Source organism: Nymphalis io, chromosome 15 (genome assembly GCF_905147045.1).
Source record: "Nymphalis io chromosome 15, ilAglIoxx1.1, whole genome shotgun sequence".
In the NCBI taxonomy this organism is placed as follows: domain Eukaryota; kingdom Metazoa; phylum Arthropoda; class Insecta; order Lepidoptera; family Nymphalidae; genus Nymphalis; species Nymphalis io.
The window spans coordinates 9,868,105-9,889,592 of NC_065902.1; the positions used below are offsets into that span (position 1 = coordinate 9,868,105).

At 31.0% G+C, this 21,488-nt stretch overlaps 2 protein-coding genes across 3 annotated transcripts; one reads left to right on the forward strand and one right to left on the reverse strand.

Moving 5' to 3' along the window:
- The first annotated feature begins 268 nt into the window (after nt 1–268).
- On the forward strand, nt 269–9,618 carry LOC126773848 (probable serine hydrolase). Its single transcript, XM_050495062.1, has 2 exons — nt 269–544; nt 6,903–9,618. The coding sequence occupies exons 1-2, from the start codon at nt 508–510 to the stop codon at nt 7,808–7,810; spliced, it is 945 nt and encodes a 314-aa protein (XP_050351019.1). The 5' UTR covers nt 269–507; the 3' UTR covers nt 7,811–9,618.
- A 1,499-nt stretch (nt 9,619–11,117) lies between these two features.
- LOC126773771 (NFX1-type zinc finger-containing protein 1-like) lies at nt 11,118–20,902 on the reverse strand. Of its 2 annotated transcripts, none has more exons than XM_050494918.1 (14): nt 20,157–20,902; nt 19,598–19,811; nt 19,250–19,295; nt 18,458–18,692; nt 17,838–18,002; nt 16,381–17,241; nt 15,911–16,066; nt 15,309–15,456; nt 15,061–15,144; nt 14,482–14,756; nt 13,909–14,055; nt 13,229–13,403; nt 11,995–12,137; nt 11,118–11,439 (listed from the first exon to the last, which is right to left on the reverse strand). In XM_050494918.1, exons 1-14 carry the CDS (start codon nt 20,826–20,828, stop codon nt 11,374–11,376), a joined length of 3,387 nt encoding a protein of 1,128 aa, XP_050350875.1. In that variant the 5' UTR covers nt 20,829–20,902; the 3' UTR covers nt 11,118–11,373. The 2 variants fall into 2 exon arrangements, with proteins under 2 accessions (XP_050350875.1, XP_050350874.1); XM_050494917.1 differs by having other exon boundaries at nt 16,381–17,265.
- Between the last annotated feature and the right edge of the window lie 586 nt (nt 20,903–21,488).

The window sequence follows — 21,488 nt, forward strand, 5'->3', positions numbered from 1 at the left end:
AAGAAGAAAATTAAGAAATGCTGATGAAATAAAACTATTAAAACCTCGTACTATTAACTATGGGAAGCAAAATATTATGATTGACGGAGCATAACGATTTAATAATTTACAAAAATCAATTATTATTCCCGATATCCATCAAACGAAATTCTATAATAAGCATTGATGTATTATCTAAAAGTAAGGACATTATTAACTGGTAACCCTGTAACTACAAGTACGCCAGTACGCCCCACTGTCAGTGTCATTTGATTGCAAGACACAACAAGATCCGTGTCGCACTATATATTCAGCTGTTCAAGTTGTTATATGTAAATTATTTTATTTATTGGTAAAGCGCGTGCGCGAGTTATTACGTAGTGTCGTACTTTGCAGTGTTCTAAATATATAAATAGTTTTATTTCTCGAAAAACATTATTTTTTCTGAATAAATTTATTATATTTTTTAATTGTGACCTTAGTCTTAAGTTCAAGTGTAATTAGTTTTTTCGAAAAAAATACTGCAGAATGGCTGAAGAGAAAGTCAATGGATATTACAAAGAAGGTATATAGGGAGATTTAAAATATTTTTTTACGTTTCTTTTTATTAATTTGATCCTATTAAATAATTTTCATCAAGACAAGTTTGAAATGAATAATGTTGACATAGTTACATACGTTATGAATTTTACGCAATTATTACCGCATAATGCCTTGAAAACATTTTAACATGCTAAAAAAACTACATGTTTTACAATCTAATTGGGCATGTTGTTAATAACTAGTAATCTTTATTCAGACTGTAAATTATTTTTATCTTGTAATTATTTATAATTAATGACTTTAAAATGTTTAGAATTTTGTTTTATATATAAACAATATTGTTATGAGATTATTAAATTTTAAAGCCAAGAGAGTATAAAATTAATCATAAGTTGATCTTTTTATCTAAAATTCAGTACATTCTTTTTCATTACAAAAATCTTAAGCAAATGAACCCAGTGCTAGATTTTATCAGTGAATTATTATCAGTGAGATTCATAGTAATTAGTAGGTACATTATTACAGTTTAATCCTAAATATAACATAAGAGTAATTTTACAATGTAAACGTATGAGCAGTAGACTACCACTTGGTGGCCTTACTTTTGCCTCATATTTTGCTAAACAAATTTAAGTAATTCTCACAAATTTACTTATCACTGAATATTGTGAAAAGAAAATGATGAAGAGAATTGAAAAGTTTATCAGATATACTTGGAATATTTAAATTGTAACAACATTTAAATAATATATTATTTATCCTATAAATTCAATTAAAAATATTAATAAATTATAGTGTGATCATTGATTGATTTATAATGTTCTCTTTGGTGTACAATCCCTCTGGTTATTTAATGCATTGCCAGTATGTGAGACAAGCTCAAAATTCATATTCATTTGTATGGTACATAAAGATAAAACTATAATATAAAATTAATTAAACATCTTCTACAAATAGTGAATATAAAATGATTAACTACCCAATTGATTGATTGTTTAAACATAGTATGTGTGTGTTTATAAATATATAAACAGACATTTATATGTCAATGTCAGTTATGTCACTTGCCTCTTTATTGCCCCCAAATTAGGTCATCAAAGAAGATTTAATGTTTCAGAGTGAAAGTAAAATAATACACATGTTCCATCGCTAGGCTAAGGCCTCATTTTGAGGATATAGTTTGAAGCGTATTCCACAATGCTGCTCCAATAAAGATTTTAGAAATGTAAGAGTTTTTTTAAGTATAAATATTGCAATTCCGTACAACCTATAACTAATTGATATTCATAAAAAAAAAAAAAAAAATTGTAGTCGATCAATAAGTAATATTATAATTTAAAGTATAAAACTATTTGCATGTATGCCAAATATATGTAAGATGTTTACTCTGTGTGTGATATGACTATAAACATTATGTATATCAGTATTAATATTAATAATGATAGTTAATAATTGTATAAAAATAAGGTCAATGACCGGATTGTAACATACATAATTACAGCATATTACACAGCACTATATCCTTAAATAAAATTCTAGTAGTAATATGATGATTCATCCATTTATAAATAGTCATATTTATCATTCAATTCAATTGGTAAGCAATATATTTATATATATATATATGTAAGGTGTATAAAGAAAGGAAACATTGTAATAGAAAAATATAATAGAATAATATCTCGTATTTTACTAGGCTACCTAAGAACTCCAAAAACTATTCTCTTTGTTGGCACAGGTCAAAAATATTGCGAGGCAAATCTCAAAATAAAAAAATTCGCGGCAAGCTCGATTTTTTTTTGTCCTGGCTCAATGTGGTCCTCGATCTCTGTCTCTTCATCCCTAAATTCTAATAATAATCGGACAATCTTCTCATATTCCACACAAATTTCGGTCATTATAATAATACAATTTTCGGTAAAATTCATCGTTAAAAACACTATTTTTTTATAGCGAGCAATGCGGTGTTATCTGTCGCTCGACGCGGGAAAAGCACTTAAAAGACATATTTGTGATGCATGTTAAAAATCACAGAATGCTATTGGCGTTTTCATTTATTTGTGTAGAACATGGAACGTTTTTACTTAAGCTAAAATATTATGGTGTTAAAGGGGAAGGTCTTGAAGGTTGTGGTCTTCCATTGCTTGCATGCTTGATACCTAATTTAAAAAAGTTCAACATGTTTTCATTATTGGAATATCTGTGTTATAAATGGGTGTTCTACAAGGATACATTTTTTTGGCCTTTTGTACTTGTAGTATTATTTTTTTATTAAGGCACAAATCGTATACATATTTAAGTAATATACTAAAACGACTCAATATTGAATATATATTGAATATATGTTTCATATAGTATTTTTCATTCATATATTTTTTGACAATATAAACTTAGTCATTTTTTAATGTGAAAAGATAACAAACTAATTATGACGATTGCATTTGCAATGCTGTGATAATCACAGATATACAATTGACTTATAATAAATAGTTAAGATTTAAATGCTAAAATAACAAAATGTGTCTCTACACCACCCCAACGACCAACGATAAAATAACTCGACTACTAATTACTCAAGACAAGTCGTGAGGGGTACGACATTAAACGAGAGTCGGAGACTTACATATAATGACGGGCCATGGTGCTTTTGGAGAATATCTGTACCACCATGGAGACTTAGACCGGGAGATTTCCCAGCTTAAGCTGGAGGAGTGTCCGAGAGGTCGGTCGAGACGTCTTGCCCCCGTTCATGGCCGCCCCGCTCAACGGAAATGACGAATACGTCATCTCAGTCGTCCCACAGAGTCGACGTCCGTGTTTAAAAAGATGGATGTCTGAGGACGCTGTTTAAGATGGCTCTTTGGTGGACGGCAGCCGGGATAGCCTCCCGCTGCCGTACGCACTAGCGAAGAGTACGAGAAGACGAGAGAAGACGCGATCAACTTCACCGAACGCACTGTTTCTTATTATACTGTCAACCAAACAATGCGTACCGCCGTTGTTATCGTCGTCGTGCGTGGACCCTCGCGGAGCGCTTTCAAGTTCCGGGTTCATAACTCTAGAGTAAAGGATTACGTCACGGTTTTGAATTATTAGCAAATTGTCAGTCAGTCTTACGGCTTTATTAAGAACACATCGTACGAGAAGATATGATAGGACTTTGTAAATTTATTAAGTACTTTGTTAGTAATAGACTAAAAATGTCCGTTGAAGGTGAAATTAATAAAAAAAACTCACAATTCATGTTTACGTTGAATGGACTTTGTACACGTTTACACATGATATCGTCTGAACGTTATCTTTGTTATCATTTGGCAAATACACTTCTTCAAATCAATTTTTTAAGTGTCAGTAACCATTTCCAATTGTATTTTTTCATTTATTATCTTCAATTTAACAATATACTAATGCAGAAAAAAAACATCGAAATTAACAGCAAAAAATTACGACAAGATTAGGCTAGCACATTGTGGTGGTTTTTGTTACGGTCCACATGCAAGTCATGACCTTGTATTTGTAGCTCGTTAACACTCGTAGTTTTAATTACTTGATAAGATTATCGTCAATTATACGAGACAATTTACGGCTGAATACGTAGGTTTAATAGGCCAGCTCGGTTTGTTATTGCAAATGGCTTAAATTCTCACACACAACACAAACATTGCATTTTGTTATATACTTATTAATTTCAAAATTTCGATAATATCGTTGTTAATTGAAGGATTTTTTTTAAATAATGTAGGTCTATAATAGGGCTTTCTAAGTAGGAACAAGTAAAACTAATTATAATCGATGATTAGTCAGTGCCCAAGTACACCAACGCGAAATTTTGCAGCGTTAAAATGGTTTTTTCTTTTTTTAAATAATCAAAAAATAAAATAATGCAGACATAATTGAAAAACTGTCTACGCTAACCTAGATAGGATTTTAGAGGAATTTTGTACTTATAACGTTCTTGCAAGGCAGCGATACTCTACGAAACAATTCATATTATTAAGATTTGACTTACACATTCTAAAATTTCATATGTTAGAATGTTTGAGTGTGAGTTAAATAAAACCGTGTGTGTGCAATTCGAGTTTTTTACAGTTATCGTATAGTTTATTTATCCAGTTTTCTCTTAGTGGCTTAATTCGAAAATTAGATTAGATAAATGAAGAAATTAATTTATTCTTTTCTATTTTTAATTAATTTAAAAAAAATGATATGACAAGAATCTTAATTACTTTAATTTACATTTGATAAGTACCGTTCAATACATTTATACAAATCATAAATCATATAACTTAACAACTGCAAATTTAATTTGCCACAAAAAAACTTGCGGGGTATATCGAACCTGCGACTTTAAGATTTTCGCTTCTGCAAAAACAATCTCGAAACTGATCGCAGAACACAATCGTGAAATGTCGAAAAGTGATATGCAATACTAACTATAATATTTATCATACAACACACACACGATACACGCATCAAAATAGCTTAAGTGCACCTTACGTATTCAGATGATTTTCAACCTTTCATGAGTGAGATACGAAGTGAGTTCTTATAGGATAGCAATGCTGCGTTAGTAGACATTACTATGCTGTCATAGACAGTCGACAAAAATAAATGTTTGTTTTTTTGCCATACACATAATACGGCCTTATATAAAGCGATAATAGCGAGTGGTTCGTTAAACAATGCTGTGTCTTCTTCTTTCTAATATCAATTCAATAATGGCAGAAAGAGCAAAGTCAGTGTTTAACAAAACAGCTGCTAAGGCCGTTATATCTTATGATTTGATGCAGCACTTTAAAATTTATTTCGTGTTATTTTCAAAACGGTTCTAACGATTTGGCTCCAATTTCTATTAAGACAAGGTTTTGCTTTTTAGTTTATCTATATAGGTGTTTTTCTTAAAAAAAAACTCATAAAACTGATTATTGAGCCGAGCGAAGTTCAATCGCCCAGGTACTGAAATGTTATTCTGTAAGAACTCGCTTCATAACTCACCCGTTAAATGTTGACAGCCGGCTTCTGGTGGTATACTGTTTTGAAGCGTGTGTTCTTGAAATGTTATAATTATTATGGTCAATGTCGCATATCACTTTCTGACATTTCACGACCATTTTCTGCGGTGAGTTTCGAGTTGATTCTTACAGAATGGCCCTACAGATATCAATTTAAAGTTTTCTTAAGCAATTATATTTTCTTCTCTCTTAAAGTGTACAATATATATTAGGAGGTTCGATATTGGACTCAAAGGATCAGAATCTAAGTTGCGTCTAAGATCGCTAGGCATGTATACTGTACATTTAGGTTATATTATATAATATATATTTAATTGTGTTAAGTAAATTGATAATAATAATTATATCCATTTTAAATTGAGTTTGAAATAATTCTATATCTCTTTAATTAGTACGGAAACAATTTTTTTTATCATTAATTTCTTAAATTAATGATAAAAAAGTTGTTTTAATGTTTTTGTTATATATTTTTTTAAATGTTTTTTCTTTTATTAAACGAGAACAATTAATGTGTGTAATTGCTATTTTTTATGCATTTTGTGACGTCTTAGGCACAAAGAACTGGCTTCCAGTGACCACGTATGTACGTTCGTACCGAGGACAGCACCCTCGATACTACCGGAGGCAGTTGCTTTTCTAAATTGGTAATAAAAACCTAATTGTGAGGTCTTGATAGCGTCATGGATTTTCTTTATTGCCTCAACGTATTGTGGTCGAATCGCATGATAGTCGCGATACGAATTTCGCGATGTGATTGTTTTATAGTGTAGTTAATCTATCATGCAAACTTAATACGAATAAAACAGTAATAAAAAAGAACGCAATATTACAGCATACATCGTTAGTATATAGTATTCAATGTATTATAAAATATATGTCCAGCTTATATAGTAAGAACGTTTACATTATTGACCTTAGTATCATCAAATGTTATTTACATGATGATCTATTAATATAAAAACATAACCAGACTGTCGTGTTGTGGACGCGATGTGATTGTTGTTATCGTTTGATAAATGTCCAAAGACGTATGTGTTTTCACTAATTAAATTACTCCTATCACGGTCTCTCGTGTGAGTGTAAATTACACTTTGTCTAGTTGATCACGCGATAAAGTAACCATTACTATTATTGATGTGTGATATCTATTGATGGGAAAGGGCATGACGCTCTCTTATGCTTTTATGCTCCTCGTCCCCGCTGCTCTATTGTCCTTGTTGCTATACATTTTAATAATAACTAAAATATATTTATTTTAAAATGACGGACGTTCTATAATAGCAACATTATTTTTACATGTAGGTTCTCTGCGCCGCTTTGTCCATTCGAAATATTAAAAGAAATAATTTATGAACAATTTATTTTCAGATTTACCTCTTGGCGTTAAAGTGGAAGAAATAGAAATTCCTGTACCATGGGGCCACGTCGCAGGCCGATGGTGGGGGCCCAGAAATAAGCAACCGATGATCGCAATTCACGGTTGGCAGGACAACGCCGGCACTTGGGACAACCTGATACCTCTCCTCCCTATTGGGACTTCCGTGCTCTGTATCGATTTACCTGGCCACGGATTGTCGACTCACTACCCAACGGGTATGCTGTATTACATATTCTGGGATGGAATTGTTCTTATACGAAGAATAGTGAAATACTTTAATTGGAGTAAGATTACACTAATGGGACATTCGCTAGGGGGCGCTTTGAGTTTTATGTACGCTGCGTCTTTTCCTGACGAAGTCGATAGGATTATCTGCATCGATATAGCGAGTCCAGCGGTACGGGTACCGGAGAATATGGTTAATAATACAAGTCGAATGATTGATAAGAATCTTGAATACGATAATGTGCCCGAGGACAAACTACCGTGCTACGCATACGAAGAGATGATAGATATTGTCTGCGACGCGTACAAGGGATCAGTCTCGAGGGAGAATTGCAAAGTTTTAATGAAACGAGGCATGGCTCCTGTTCCAGCTCATATGAAGAAGAAAGGTTATTACTTTAAAAGGGATCCGAAGCTAAAAGTAGCCGGATTAGCGATGATGTCTATCGAGACAGCCCTAGAATATGCGAGTAAAGTTACGTGCAAAGTCTTAAACATAAGGGCTATACCAGGTCAGAAGTGGGAGAGGCTCGACTATTACCTGAATGTGGTTGAGAAACTAAAGCAAAACGCAGATGTTAGTTATATCGAAGTAGAAGGAACACATCATGTTCATTTAAATGCACCACAAAATATAGTTAATATTATTGAAGAATTCTTAGAACTGTATTAGTTTAATTTTTAATATTAATTAATGCAGGTGATAATCAATGTGATGAAATAAATTAAGAAAAAATGCACAAATATATGTTTACGTTAAACGATATTGCCTTCGAGGTTTTATGGAAGCTTTTTAAAAGCTTATAATAGTTGTAATACTTTTTAAAAGCTTGTAATTTATTGACGGGTAAAATAGTACGGTATTTGTTTCCAAGCTAGCAGCTAGATTAATAATATAAACGCTACACGAACCATGTGTATTTATTTTTATCTAAACGAAATCGTATATTCATTCGAGTTTGGAAAACAACTAGATAGTCATATAACTTTAAGTTAATTTATTCCATTAAAATAGTTTTTATTGCCTTAACCTTATTATAAATATTACAAAAGAAAAATGGAAAGAAACAATTCTTTATTTAAATTTGAATTATAGTGATGACGTAATTATACCTACATTATTCAAATAACTAAGGTAACCTAAGGTCAGCTCCGTTATTTAAACGTATTGTTTCAGTACGTCTACTCTAAAACTCAGATATTTGAACAAAATAGTCACAATTATATTAAATTATTTTATTATTTAGTCGGTATATGTAATTAAGTAAACGCGTATTCATTGATATTTCTTCGTATATTATATAACACCGGAAATAAATCACGTACACGTGTATGTATCGTTGTTGTTTAACGGTGCAAAATACATATCGAAATATATGAATATGAAAGCATATGCAAAATGTAAATTAAAGTAATATCGGAGTTAACTAGCAACTAGGTGTTTGTATTTCGATGAGGAGAGCGTTATTGAAGTTTTAAGAATTTTTCCACGAAATGAATAAATATAAGCAATTTATGCACTGTAGCTTACACGGATTGTGTTAATGCACGCTTGTTTCAAAGTTAACCTTTTGACATTTCTACCCAAACAACAGTTTGTAACAGCGGTGTTTTTTTTTTAATTATAAGTCAAAGGTGAAATTTTCTATTCCTTTCGTCTACTTAATGGCTTCTTTTAATATCGTATGCGGTTTTTGTTTATCTTTTGAGGTAATAGGGTTAACATCACATGTTTGTGATTTGTATATTTATTTTGATTTGTGTCAAAGTATTTATAAAACATGTAGAATCTTTCACAAGTTTGTAACACTCTCGAGTGTCATTTAGTCAAGCGATTGTAATTCTAAACAAACATTATTATTTAAATATTCATTTGTTGAACAAAAATGACGAATAAATATATATATTTGTGACACATGAAGCTAATTTCTATTATTGTATATTTTTTATAATATTTTATTGTTTTTGTCTTGTTAATTCAATTAATGTTAAACATTTAACAAGACATTACAAAAATGAATAATATGAATATTTAATTTTGTACATGGCAACATACAGCGATTATTTGTGGCGAGTTTTACAGTTGACTGATTAGAAGCGGAAAAAATTAATTAGCAATAACACACCTTATTCATATAAATAAAAGTGAATACAAATGAACAAAATATATTTTTTTTAATTTTATGTAATGCCTTATATATTTATGTAATAGAATATTGTATCATATACGACGACTACGAGTGCAACATGAAATAGTAGAAGAAATACGTAATTAAATTCTAAAGAATTATTGTTATCACATTGCAACGCATTTTGAACAAATAATCTTAAAAATAAAATGGCGCTGTGCGTGAATGCCGTTAGATCTCTAATTAATCATTCGTATGCTTATTATTATATTTTATTTACAGTGTATGGTTCTATGTTCCAAGTAAATTTTCCGGTAAATAAGAAATTATTTATTAAATATTGTAAGCAATTGTCGTTCTTATTTTCTTTCTTTTATCCTATACTTTTTAAATAAATGACACAAATTATAAATTCAAATTTTCTTAGTTTCAAAATAAACAAAAAACAGTATTATATAGAATACGGATTGCTCCGTCCGGATTGGTCTGTTTTGCTTCAAGACTCGAATCTCAACTATATATGCAACGATAACGAGCGATAATCTAATAGGTTTGGAAAACTGATTTCATAATTTGATTATTTCGTTCGCAAAACGTGATATAATTAGGTGGTACATAATAATAATAATAAAGCCTTTATTGCTGTTCTTATTTATACAAATAATTATAATATTATTTTTTTCCCTTTTTTAATTTGTCCTAAACTTTTGAAGTAAAATATCGGCTCGCGGTCGTTAATCTCCTACAGGTGGTACATACACGAACACAAAAATAAAATAATTAATTGTATCACCTGTAATGTTCACCTTTTAACCGTGCTTTAACTCAAAGCGTAAGATCGGTATTACAAATTAAATAATACATATTATATTTTATATATTAGCTCGCTATGCACACACACCGTCTTCGTCTCGCGCCAATTCCAATATATATTCTATTTTCCCGCGCTCCACGGTGTGTCATCCGAGATGACAGTTTTTTTTTAAATATTTGTATTTGTATGGATAGATACACAGATAATATATATTTTAAACATAATAATTAATACATTATTGTAGATGTGTGTGTACTACATCTCTGCCAAATAATTTGTAGATTTTTTAATAAAAAAAGTGTATCGTATTTTTTACGATTGTAATTAAATAAACCTAACATTAAACGATGTTACTTCAATCAATATTAACAGAGAGCGAAATCATTACTTAACCTAAACTAACTAACATAGCATTCAAGTAACGATTTAATGATTATAAAATATATTAAGTAATTATAAAATTTTTTGAAGAATACATAATTCCATTGTTATTAAATATCAAAATAAAATATTCATTTGGTCTGAGTATTTGAACAAAAGCGAAATAAGTCCTGTTTTTATCTTCAATCTAGTAAATGATAACGAGATCGTAAGATAAATATACATTTATAATTCGAACTCAACAATGACTGATGCATGGCCAAATATAAAGACATGCAAATAAAATTGCAAAGAGAAAACCATGTTATCGCAAAATCTACCGCGTAACACAATCAACACACCGAAATATCACATTATTTTAAACATCAATATGTATTACTGTGTTTCAGTGCGAAAGGTCAATGTGCCAGTTTAAGTAGCCAAAAGGTACTTAAGTATATCCAACATATATGTCGACATTTGTCAATATACTTTTTTAAGCAAAATATTTTTTAAATCTTTATAATACATATATACCGTATGTATGTCATGTTAAACAGCTGAACCGATTTTGATTGTTTTTTGTATGTGTTTCATGTCTATGGACGGTTTAGATTTGAATCACTACAACCGGGTTCCAGGATGTTTTGAACAAAAAAAAATACAATGCAGCCATTTACAAAAAATATATTTATGAGCTCTGTGTAGGTGTTTTTATGTTTATTATGTTTATATAGACATCCAGTTATTATCGATTACTAAATTTAAGAGTGAGTAAATAATATTAATAATAAAGTAAATTAAAATGACAGTAAAAACATTATTTGTTTTCGTAAAAGATATATAACAATAGCAATATATATAAACAAAAGCTTTTAACAGTAAAATATTCATAGACAATATAAGAATGAGGGAAATATTAAATTATAAATATCATTTTTTACAATTTCTGAAGCATGCGCCTTTTAAACAATTGTCCAAGTCTTTTACGGAGTACATCTGAAAAGAAAAACCAGAATTCAATGTATATTAGTAACGAAGTTGTAACTAGTTATTTCTATAATATATCTTTCAGTAACATTTGAGGATAACAAACATTATCGGGTCAGGGTGGGAACATTTACCATGATAATTTTAGGCACAAAGGGCATAACGTCTCAGTATGAATGTTGTGCATTGATATGAGTATATTTCATACATTGCCAGTGTGATATTGAGTGTGAGATTAACCAAGTTCTTCAAATATCTATTAGGAAAAACCTCTATAGTCATGCCGATTTTATTTCCTTCAACTAAGCCTTAAACTTGTAATACAAGATTTATATCTGTTAATCTGTTCGACTTAACTCCGAAACTAAAAAAACATTTTATCAATTTGTCAAAATTAATACCAATGTTAATATCTTTCTATTATTTTATTTCGGTTTGCTGACGAAAAAGAAAATTATCGTCACGTGTCTAAGCCCTAACAATTGAACCTGCGTCAATTAAGTACCGTTAGCAAAAAAATGCTCCAAAAAATGTAATTGTTGAGTTGAACATTAGTATACTTACATTGAAAGTATTATCCGTGTGTTTGTCACATTGCAGGACTATTTCTTTTCCAATGGCGTTTTGCGCTTTTAATTTATCTCGAATACTTCGCCATATAGGACTCGCCGCTTGTAGCACATTCATGTTACCAAAGATGTAGAATCCTGAAAATGTTCAATTCGAATATAAATTGATTATAAAAATATGTTAATAGATTCTCACTTTCATTTTAAACAAATATTTGGCCCCACGAGGTCTTCGACCAGCTCTTGAATTAATTAAATTAATTTAACGCTTTTAATGTAAAATATTTTGTAATGTAGCATTAAAAAGCTAAGACGGCTTCGTTATTTCCGTTCTCTTTCCTTCTTGTTTTTTTAAACCTATTTGTTTTCTTTTTATATTTGTGTCTTGTTTTTTTTCTCTTTCTTTATTAGTCAAGAACTTTAATATTGTTATGAAATTGTAATGGCTGCAAGAACACTACATGCAAATTGCTTTTAAGCAGGTGTACATAATATGTACATAAAATGTGTCTTGTTTTAAAAAGTAAAAGTAAAGTAACAGCCTATGAATGTCCCACTGCTGGGCTAAGGCCTCCTCTCCCTTTTTGAGGAGAAGGTTCGGAGCTTAATCAACCACGCTGCTCCAATGCAACCCGCATGGAGGATGGTGGATGGTGGAATACATGGTGGAATACACATGTAGCAGAATTTCAGTGAAATTAGACACATGCAGGTTTCCTCACGATGTTTTCCTTCACCGTCAAGCACGAGATGAATTATTATTACAAATTAAGCACATGAAGATTCAGTGGTGCTTGCCCGGGTTTGAACCCACGATCATAGGTTAAGATTCACACGTTCTTACCACTGGGTCATCTCGGCTTTTTTTGTCTCGTTTTAGTGATTATTACATGATTTATTAAGATATCATTTATGTAATATCCGGTAGCTAATCTTTTATAAATGAATATGTATTCAACATCAAAATAATTTTAAACATTCTAAAAAAAGCACAATTAAATAGGTACTTAAAAGATTATTATATATCATATATATTAAATAAGCACCAAAACCAAAGAAAAAATCTTTGAATGTAATTAAGATAATAATATAAATTTTTATTTAATTGTAATTAGTATAAACGTTTTTCCAGTTCTATACAGTTAACACAAAAATTCGAAACATTACTTAAGTACTTTTATAAGTCAATTTGGATAATTTGAAACAAACCATAGATAATTTAAACAAACCTTCTTTCGCTCTAGACAAAGCGACACAGACCCTATTAGGTGCAGCCAGGAACCCAATACTGCCATCCTTGTTGCTCCTGACCAAAGACAATATCACGATCTTGTTTTCTTCCCCTTGGTAATTGTCCACGACTGTTATTTTGACGTCACGGAGTGTTGCATATTTCTTACTTATCTGTATCACACACATAACTTACTAACAATATACATTTAAAGATTTGTAAGTTTTAACAGTAGTTAGTTATAGGTTATACCCTAATAGGTTTTTTATTATCAAGGCATGATATCGGACTAGCAAAAGCTACTACTTACTACCTTAATAGGTAGTGGTCACCTCTACCCATAGACTAAGTTTTTTTTTTTTATAGAATAGGAAGGTGGACGAGCACCTGATGGTAAGTAAGTAAGTAAGATACGAATACTATATGATATATAAACTATTAGTTTAGTTTTCGCCAGTGTGTTTTGGTTATCATGTACATAATAGGTTTAATAACATAGCCTATATACTTCCTTAGGGTTCAAGCTTACTTCACACAAAACTACATCAAAATCAGTTCAGTGATTTAGCTGTAAAAGCGTATCTTTCGCATTTATAATATTCGTATCGATTATATTCAAGTCCTCCTGAGGCTGTGAACCTAATTCAAACTTGAATAAATAATTAAGTAAATCATTACCTCCTTGATGATTGTTGCTTGTCCGGTATAAGTTGCTAGGATTGTGATTTCATTCGATCCATACATCATGCGACGCAAATAATTAGCTAACGAGACACACCATTCAGCTTCACGTGTATTTTTATGACTCCAACTGTCTTCTAAGCCCTGGATAATTAAAAATAATAGTTTTATCATATAACAATTCACAGAATACAAATGAAGGCATAAGTGGAAGAGTGTCATGAAACAAAAGGATGATTATAAGTAATTTGCAGTTTTTTTATGCTATAGGAAGGCGGATTGGCAAATGGGTTAATTGAATGTGTTACATAATTGAATATTTTAAGCCTACACTTAGAATGTTTAATATTTCTTCAATAAACATATCTATGGGCGGTGGTGACCACTTATCATCAAGTCGTCCATTTGTCCGTAAGCCTAGCAATTTTACATATAAAAAAATCTCTTTAATACTAGGAGAGGCCTTTATACTTAGTTTTTTTTGCTGATTAAAACACTGACTTATGACGATCTCATTTGAATGTGTATCGAGTTTTCTGGATTATTTTTTTTTAATTCAAATTCACTTACCTCAGATTCTTCTAAATACTCATGATTAAAGAAATATAGGTTGTCCCTCATTCCTCTGATTTTAGGATAATCCAGGACACTCGGGTGACTGTCCAATCTGTCGTATATCGTTGGAACCAAGAGTTCAGCGAAATGTGGTCGCATCCTTCTTTGTACTGTCAATGTCCTTGCGTGTAATTTATTTCGTATCATACGTTCGAACAGAGAAATGTCCAGGTTATAATTTCTAGCTAATATATAATGTGCTGCAGTTGGTCTCAGTTGTTTATGGTCACCTAAAAACAAATCATCATGGTATAGTTATAAAGCGGCTGTTTTTTTTTTTTTTAATTAAACCTCGATCACGCTACTATAGCAATATTAATTAACGCAATGATCGGTCTTTCACATCAACGTCGCTCTTTAATTTTAAATACTTGCAATATTACAAAGAATATACTTTTTCACATTTAAATTTTATTAAAAATTTCAGAAGTTGCATATTGAACAGTTACATAGTAGATCCATTATTGATATTATATTTTGGACCTTGTTGCTTAACATTAAAGTTGAAATTTATGCGTAACAAAATAAAATTACCTATAAGTATCAAATGTTGACATTTATTCGTCAGGGACGCTATAATATGAGCTTCCATTACTTCAGCAGCCTCTTCCACGATGACTGTAAATATTGATTTTTATAAAATTCTTACTTATATAAATGCGAAAGTGAGTTTGTTCGTTTGTTATGCTTTCACGGCTTCAAAGCCGTATTTATACTCAAGCGATCATCATGAAATTTGGCACAGTAAACTGCACGCCGCACCATCCGACAGCAGGACGTACCAATGGGCGCGCGCAGCTGCTGCAGCAGATCGCGGCGGCGCGCGGCCAGCGTGGTGGTGAGCGCCACCAGCCGCGCCGCGCCGCACACCGCGCCGTCCGCCGCCGCCGACACCGAGCGCAGCTCCGCGCCGCACGCGCCGTGCTGCCGCTACGGACACCACTCGTTACTACCCGGGATCGATAGGTGGCGCTCATTGAATGTACCACATTCCTGAATCGCACCGTCTAGATATTCGCTCCTGGGTATTATATATTGTGAAGCAATAATTATAATGTGATCATATAAGTTATGAACAGCGTAAAGCACTTCCTAAGTTTCATTTCATTTTGAGCCCCCGATATTACTTCGATGTAAGCCCCCCTATCAAGTTTGGTATATGACTATGGTTGGTGAAATGCACTGACCTGGTTAAGGTAATGCGTACCGACCGTCAGTGCGTCGAGATAATATGATTTCGCGACCGTAATTACTTTTCCAGAGAACACAAAAATAAAGCTGCTATTTATAAAATATGTCAAACTATTCCTCTTACTATTTATAAACAAATTAGATTAGACCGAGTGAATGATGACAAATATTTTATCAAAGTAAAATGTCTCACCATTAAATCATTAAGTTTGATCATTAAATCATTTTTAACCCCTTCCACTGCATCAAAGTACAGTCGCCATCTTTCATCTTTTGACAGTTTATATAAATCAGTGACGTTTGGAATCTTGACTTTTTCTTTATCTAAATAGTAAGTTGCCATATATTTCTGAAAATAAATAATGAAAGGTTATAATTGCAGCAACATTTTTGTTTTTTTACTCTTACGACCGAAATTAATATTATATTTACGATTTAAATCGATCTTAAATATATATAAATCTGTTAATCGACCTAAAATCCCCCCCACTAAAGATTGAAATTTCCAAATTTTTTTTCCTAGCTGACACTTACGTCATAAATAAATAAACTATGTAACATATGTTAAAAAATCATCTTTTTAAACTATTATTATTAAGAATAATTAATAACATTTTTTTTAATTTACTTGATAATAATTATTTGATAATTGCAACATCGTACCTTGAAACAGTTAAGTCTATTTTTAAGTTTTTCGATTTGCAATTCGAATTTTTTTATCATCGATTCTCCGTTTGAATCTTCAGACATATCCTTGACATATTTAATGCTATTCTGCATCGAATTTATTTCTTTTAGAGCCCATTCTTCTGAAAAACATGTTTCTATTTTATCTGTTGCGGTTACATCCTCATATTGTTTTTCCCAATCATCTAAATCATCCGATTCGTTGAGATTTCCAAAAAGCCAATCCAGTACAGCATCCTCATTAGAACTTTTTAATTCCAGTAATTTTTCAGAAATTTTCAAATAAGGTTTTATTGTTTTATAACTGATGATTTCTTTTTCACATTTCTCTAAATCACCCTGTAATTCTGTCATTTTTTTATATATTCTCTCCAATTCGGATCTCTTACTTGCGTATAGATGTGAGTATTTCGATTTGAATTTTAGCCTCATATTATTTAAATTGTATGGCTCTAAGATTTTGCTTTTACTCTGGCTTCCCAGTCTGACTATACTATTTGTAACTTTAAGTATACCTTCCAAGAACTGATCTAAGGCGTGATTCGTGTAGCAAATTAACAGCATCGGCGTCCCTTCTAAGGATACATTCCTAAGAAGCGTTGAAGCTATTTTGATCCCTAAGAACGTTTTTCCTGTACCAGGAGGACCCTGTATCACAGCGAATTCTCGTGTAAGGGCAAAATTGTAAGCGTCCATTTGAGATTCATTTAGACCAAATGATTTTTCCGACGGCCACTGGTCTTTGTCAAGTACTGGAAAACAGATTTCTTCGGATTTATCATTTTCTACGCTGTAAATTGTGTCGGATGTTAGATAGGCAGGAGGCCTAGTTTCTCTCTGGAAATTTGTTAAAAATGCACACTAGAAATTTTAAATATCGAAACGCCAGTTGTTGCAAACGCAAATTTCAAAGTTAAAAAAAGCGTATAATATGTGTTAAAATGTGTGTCTGAAAGTGTGGATTATAGACTAACCGTGACGTCACGATTCATTTTATCATAAGTGCATTCATTTATGTTAAAATGAATTATGATTACGGCACTAATTATCGCCTCTAAAGTGGTATAGAAAAACAAATTTGAAGTTACGTTTTTATTTACAGATAATAATTGTTACTTATTTTAAATTCTGTATTATTATTAATGTATTATTTTTCGTAACTTTAAAGTCTATATAGAAAATTAAAAGTATTTAATAATGCAATATTTTTGCTTCATTAATGTAAGTAAGTAGTTACAGTTTTTTGCGTGTTTGTAAGTGACAACATTCGACCCTATCTGTGACGTCACGCCTCATTTTGACATAAGTGCATCCGTTTGAATTATGGCGCTAAATATCGTTCCCTAACTAATATAGAAAAATACATGTGAAGTTACGTTACATTGCTACTAAGAAGATGACACCTAAACATGTGATTATACATATTTATTTACCTGAACATCAATTATATACTTTTTCATCGGCATATCGTCTGTGCTGGCATTTTGTAACACTTTAAGAACTCTATGGTAAGGTTCGAAGAATACCTCACTCTCGACCATTAGGAATTTTTCAGAGAATATATTATTAGACATTGGACTTTCAAAGGATACTGCTATCTAAAATTGTAACAATAATATATGAATAACTGAATATATATATTTATATATTTTATAAAAAGGGTAGGCGAGCAAATGGGCCGATAAAGATCGGCGTTACAAGAAATATGAATTCCTTAGATAGCTAATGTTCCTTGTGCCTGTAGTAACACTGGCTCATCAACTTTCCAACCAGAATACAACAATATTAGAGGCGGTAGAATATCTGATGAGTGATTGGTATCCATCCAGAAAGGCTTGGACAAAGCCCTACCACCAGGTAACATTTATATAATTCAACATAAGATTAAGTATAATACTTATTAAATAATAAGCTATTTTTATAAAATTTACCACAAGATGAATTGCACACATTGCTCATAACAAGTGAATTATAATAATCTGGTTATATTTTGTACCTGTGTGTGTACTCATTTAAATACTAACGTTTATTTAAAAATATATATTATACTTACATAGCCATAGCTCAGTAAATCAATGCTCGAATCTAGTACTGAAGCACATAGAATGTTTTGGAAGTTGTCGCTGGTAAACAGTAATAATGATCCGAACATCAGTCGTTTATTATAAGCATAGTTTTTAAAATCAACTGATGCATTATTAATGCGCTCATTCCAAGCAATATCGACAAGGTAGCCGACTTTATTGTTACTAACATATGTTCGAATCACACGCACCTTTGGATACACTCTAAAATTAAAAAGAGGCTGTGTTAAAAAAAAAAACAACTATTATTATTACGACAACTGATACTCGGGCAAATGTTTGGACAAATTATAGATTGGCAATAATTACCGCTGGGCTGTAAAAGCTCTAACCTCTTTGTTATAAATGGAATTGTTATTTATATATTTTTATCAATAAATATTAATTTAGTTTTAAATAAAATATTGTCAATTAATAAATGTTTGTTACCTAATAATAATTTATTTCATAAAAGGGTTTATACTCAGTGTAGACAAGAAATAACTTATGCAAAAGCTAACAGACATTTTAAAGTAAAGTCTGGTCATCCTAGCTAGATTATAAGAATAACTTGCATTAAGTAAGGATGGCTAGATGAAATAAGCCTGATTGTAATCAAAGGAGTTAAGATAAACAAACTTTAGATTCACTTTAATTTTAATTGCATGAATACCACAGATTATATAGATGTCAAACAATTGTCATGTCAATTCAAGATCAAAGTTGTTTATTTATTTATTCCTCCTGTCATTGGTGTGGATTTATAATATTTCGTATCTTACCTAATGTTTTCATGTCGTCTTTTCTTTGGATTTTCCATGTATTTACCTAAAAAATAATATAGTAAGTACCTAACTGTCACTGTGAATGAAGTATGAAAAAAAATAATCAATTTTGAATAATTGTATCGAAGATTAAAAGTAAAAAGATTTTGACAAGAACCTGTCATTTAAATTCTATATTATTTAGGTACAGGATAAAAGTTTACGAAAAGTTATCAAATCATATTTTTAAAGACAAACAAACAAAATTTTAATATGAAAAAGCTATGTCAATAACAAATATTTTACTAATGAGCGAGCAAGTATGAAAGTTTTTTTTTTCAATTATACAAATACAGTTTTACCAACATAGTCCCTCTCGGAGCGATCCAAAGCAGTCTTCTCTCAGCAATTTAAATTGTAAGTCCAAGTAATGCTCAACACTAGTGTAGGCACCATTAATTATATTAGGTACAATTTGTACATTATTATTTCCAAGTAAATCGGCTTTCGTTGGAAAAATATTTAGATTCCTAAAACTGTTGGGATCATCGCTTTTAACTTCAATATCAGCTTTTTGATCCTGTAATTATTTTTAATACAAGTTTTATTACGACACATATATATACTTATTGCATAAAAGATATATCTAACTACTATTAAATTATCAGTATAATACATAAAAATTGTCTAAGTAGAAGAAAAAAAAACAAATATTTATAACTAAAGAAAAGGCACAGACTAAAAGCATCACATTTCATAAATGAATGGAATTAAAAAAAATAAAGTCTAGATATATTACTACTTGAGTGTAAATTTATTCTTTAATTTTTTTCTTTATATTAAGTATTTTTTTATTATTTCAAACCGATAAGTATATGAAACTATGTTGATTTATTTTGTGTGTAATGTGTAATGCAAAACATACTTCATTAATAGATACTTGTAGTGCAGTTTTCAGTTGAAGCAATTTTTTATAAAAACTCTCATTAATTGGCTCCATATGTTCTTCTTGGACTCCAATTGCACTCAGCTCTGCTGTTTCCAGCACCTCATATAATGTTTTTAAGTATTCTCTGGTATGACCACCGAATAAAAATAAAGATTTACAAAAATCAATGATAGAAAAATAAAATGATTCAACATCATCCCATAATTTAGTATTCATTCGCTTATCCACTATTCTGACATGTGGTAATCCTTTCAAATATTCCTTTAACTTGACCAAAAAGTCAGACTTTTCAAATTTATTCCTTAGTAAAACAACAATTTTTGACTTATCATTTGTTTCCAACGACTTGTATATAGATCCGAATATTTTTACTAATAACACGATAAAGTCGCCTTTTAATTCTACATTTAAAAGTAGCCAGAACCCGGGCCTATTGGACAGTTCCAAATTCAGAAGTGGTGGATTTAAAAATGAAATATCGTTTAATCTTTTAAAACCTATTGGTTTTTTCTCTATATCATGCAATTTAGGCAAAAGTTTAGGTTCTGCCGATTCTTCTTCAGAAAATTGTGACGTATTAGGTCTCGTTTCTTCAATAACTGTTCCATCAAACCAGTCTATGCGAAGGGATTTACTGTTTTCACTCATTTTAGAAGTAAAAATTGTATTTTTTATTTGTAATAATTCGTAGTTTGTACGTAGCAAACAAGAGAAATGCCTTATGTCACACGTCATAAAATGTTAGCTGTCATTGTCATATTATGACAGAGTTCGTTCAAACTTCAACTCAGACTATGTATTTCAAATTATTATTTTTTGAAAATAATTACTCGTTTTAAAATAAAATGGAACATTTGTGGTATAATAAACTAACTATTGTGATAGTTAAAACTAAGTAGTATATCACATTATATCTGAATAAATGGTATATCTCTTTTTTTATAGAATAAGAAGCGGACGAGCATATGAGCCACCTGATGGTAAGTGGTGGTATAATTCAATATTCTATGCAAAAGTATCAAAATTCTTACTTATCTTATACGCGTGTATGTATTCAAAAAGTACCCTTTTGACGAGAAGTATAAATTAATAGCTCCCGTCTGTTTCTTTGCCTGGGTGTGAGGAGTGGTGTTAGGTACTTATGTTTTTTTCTGTACACCTGACAACGTGAATGCCAAGCTTCATGATGATGGAGTAAGTTAAGACGAGAAATCTTACAAACAAACTCACTTACGCCTTTACAATATTAGTTAAATTACTTAGGTCTTTACTTCATCATTCTTGTAATAATTTAGTCTTTTTAAGGGT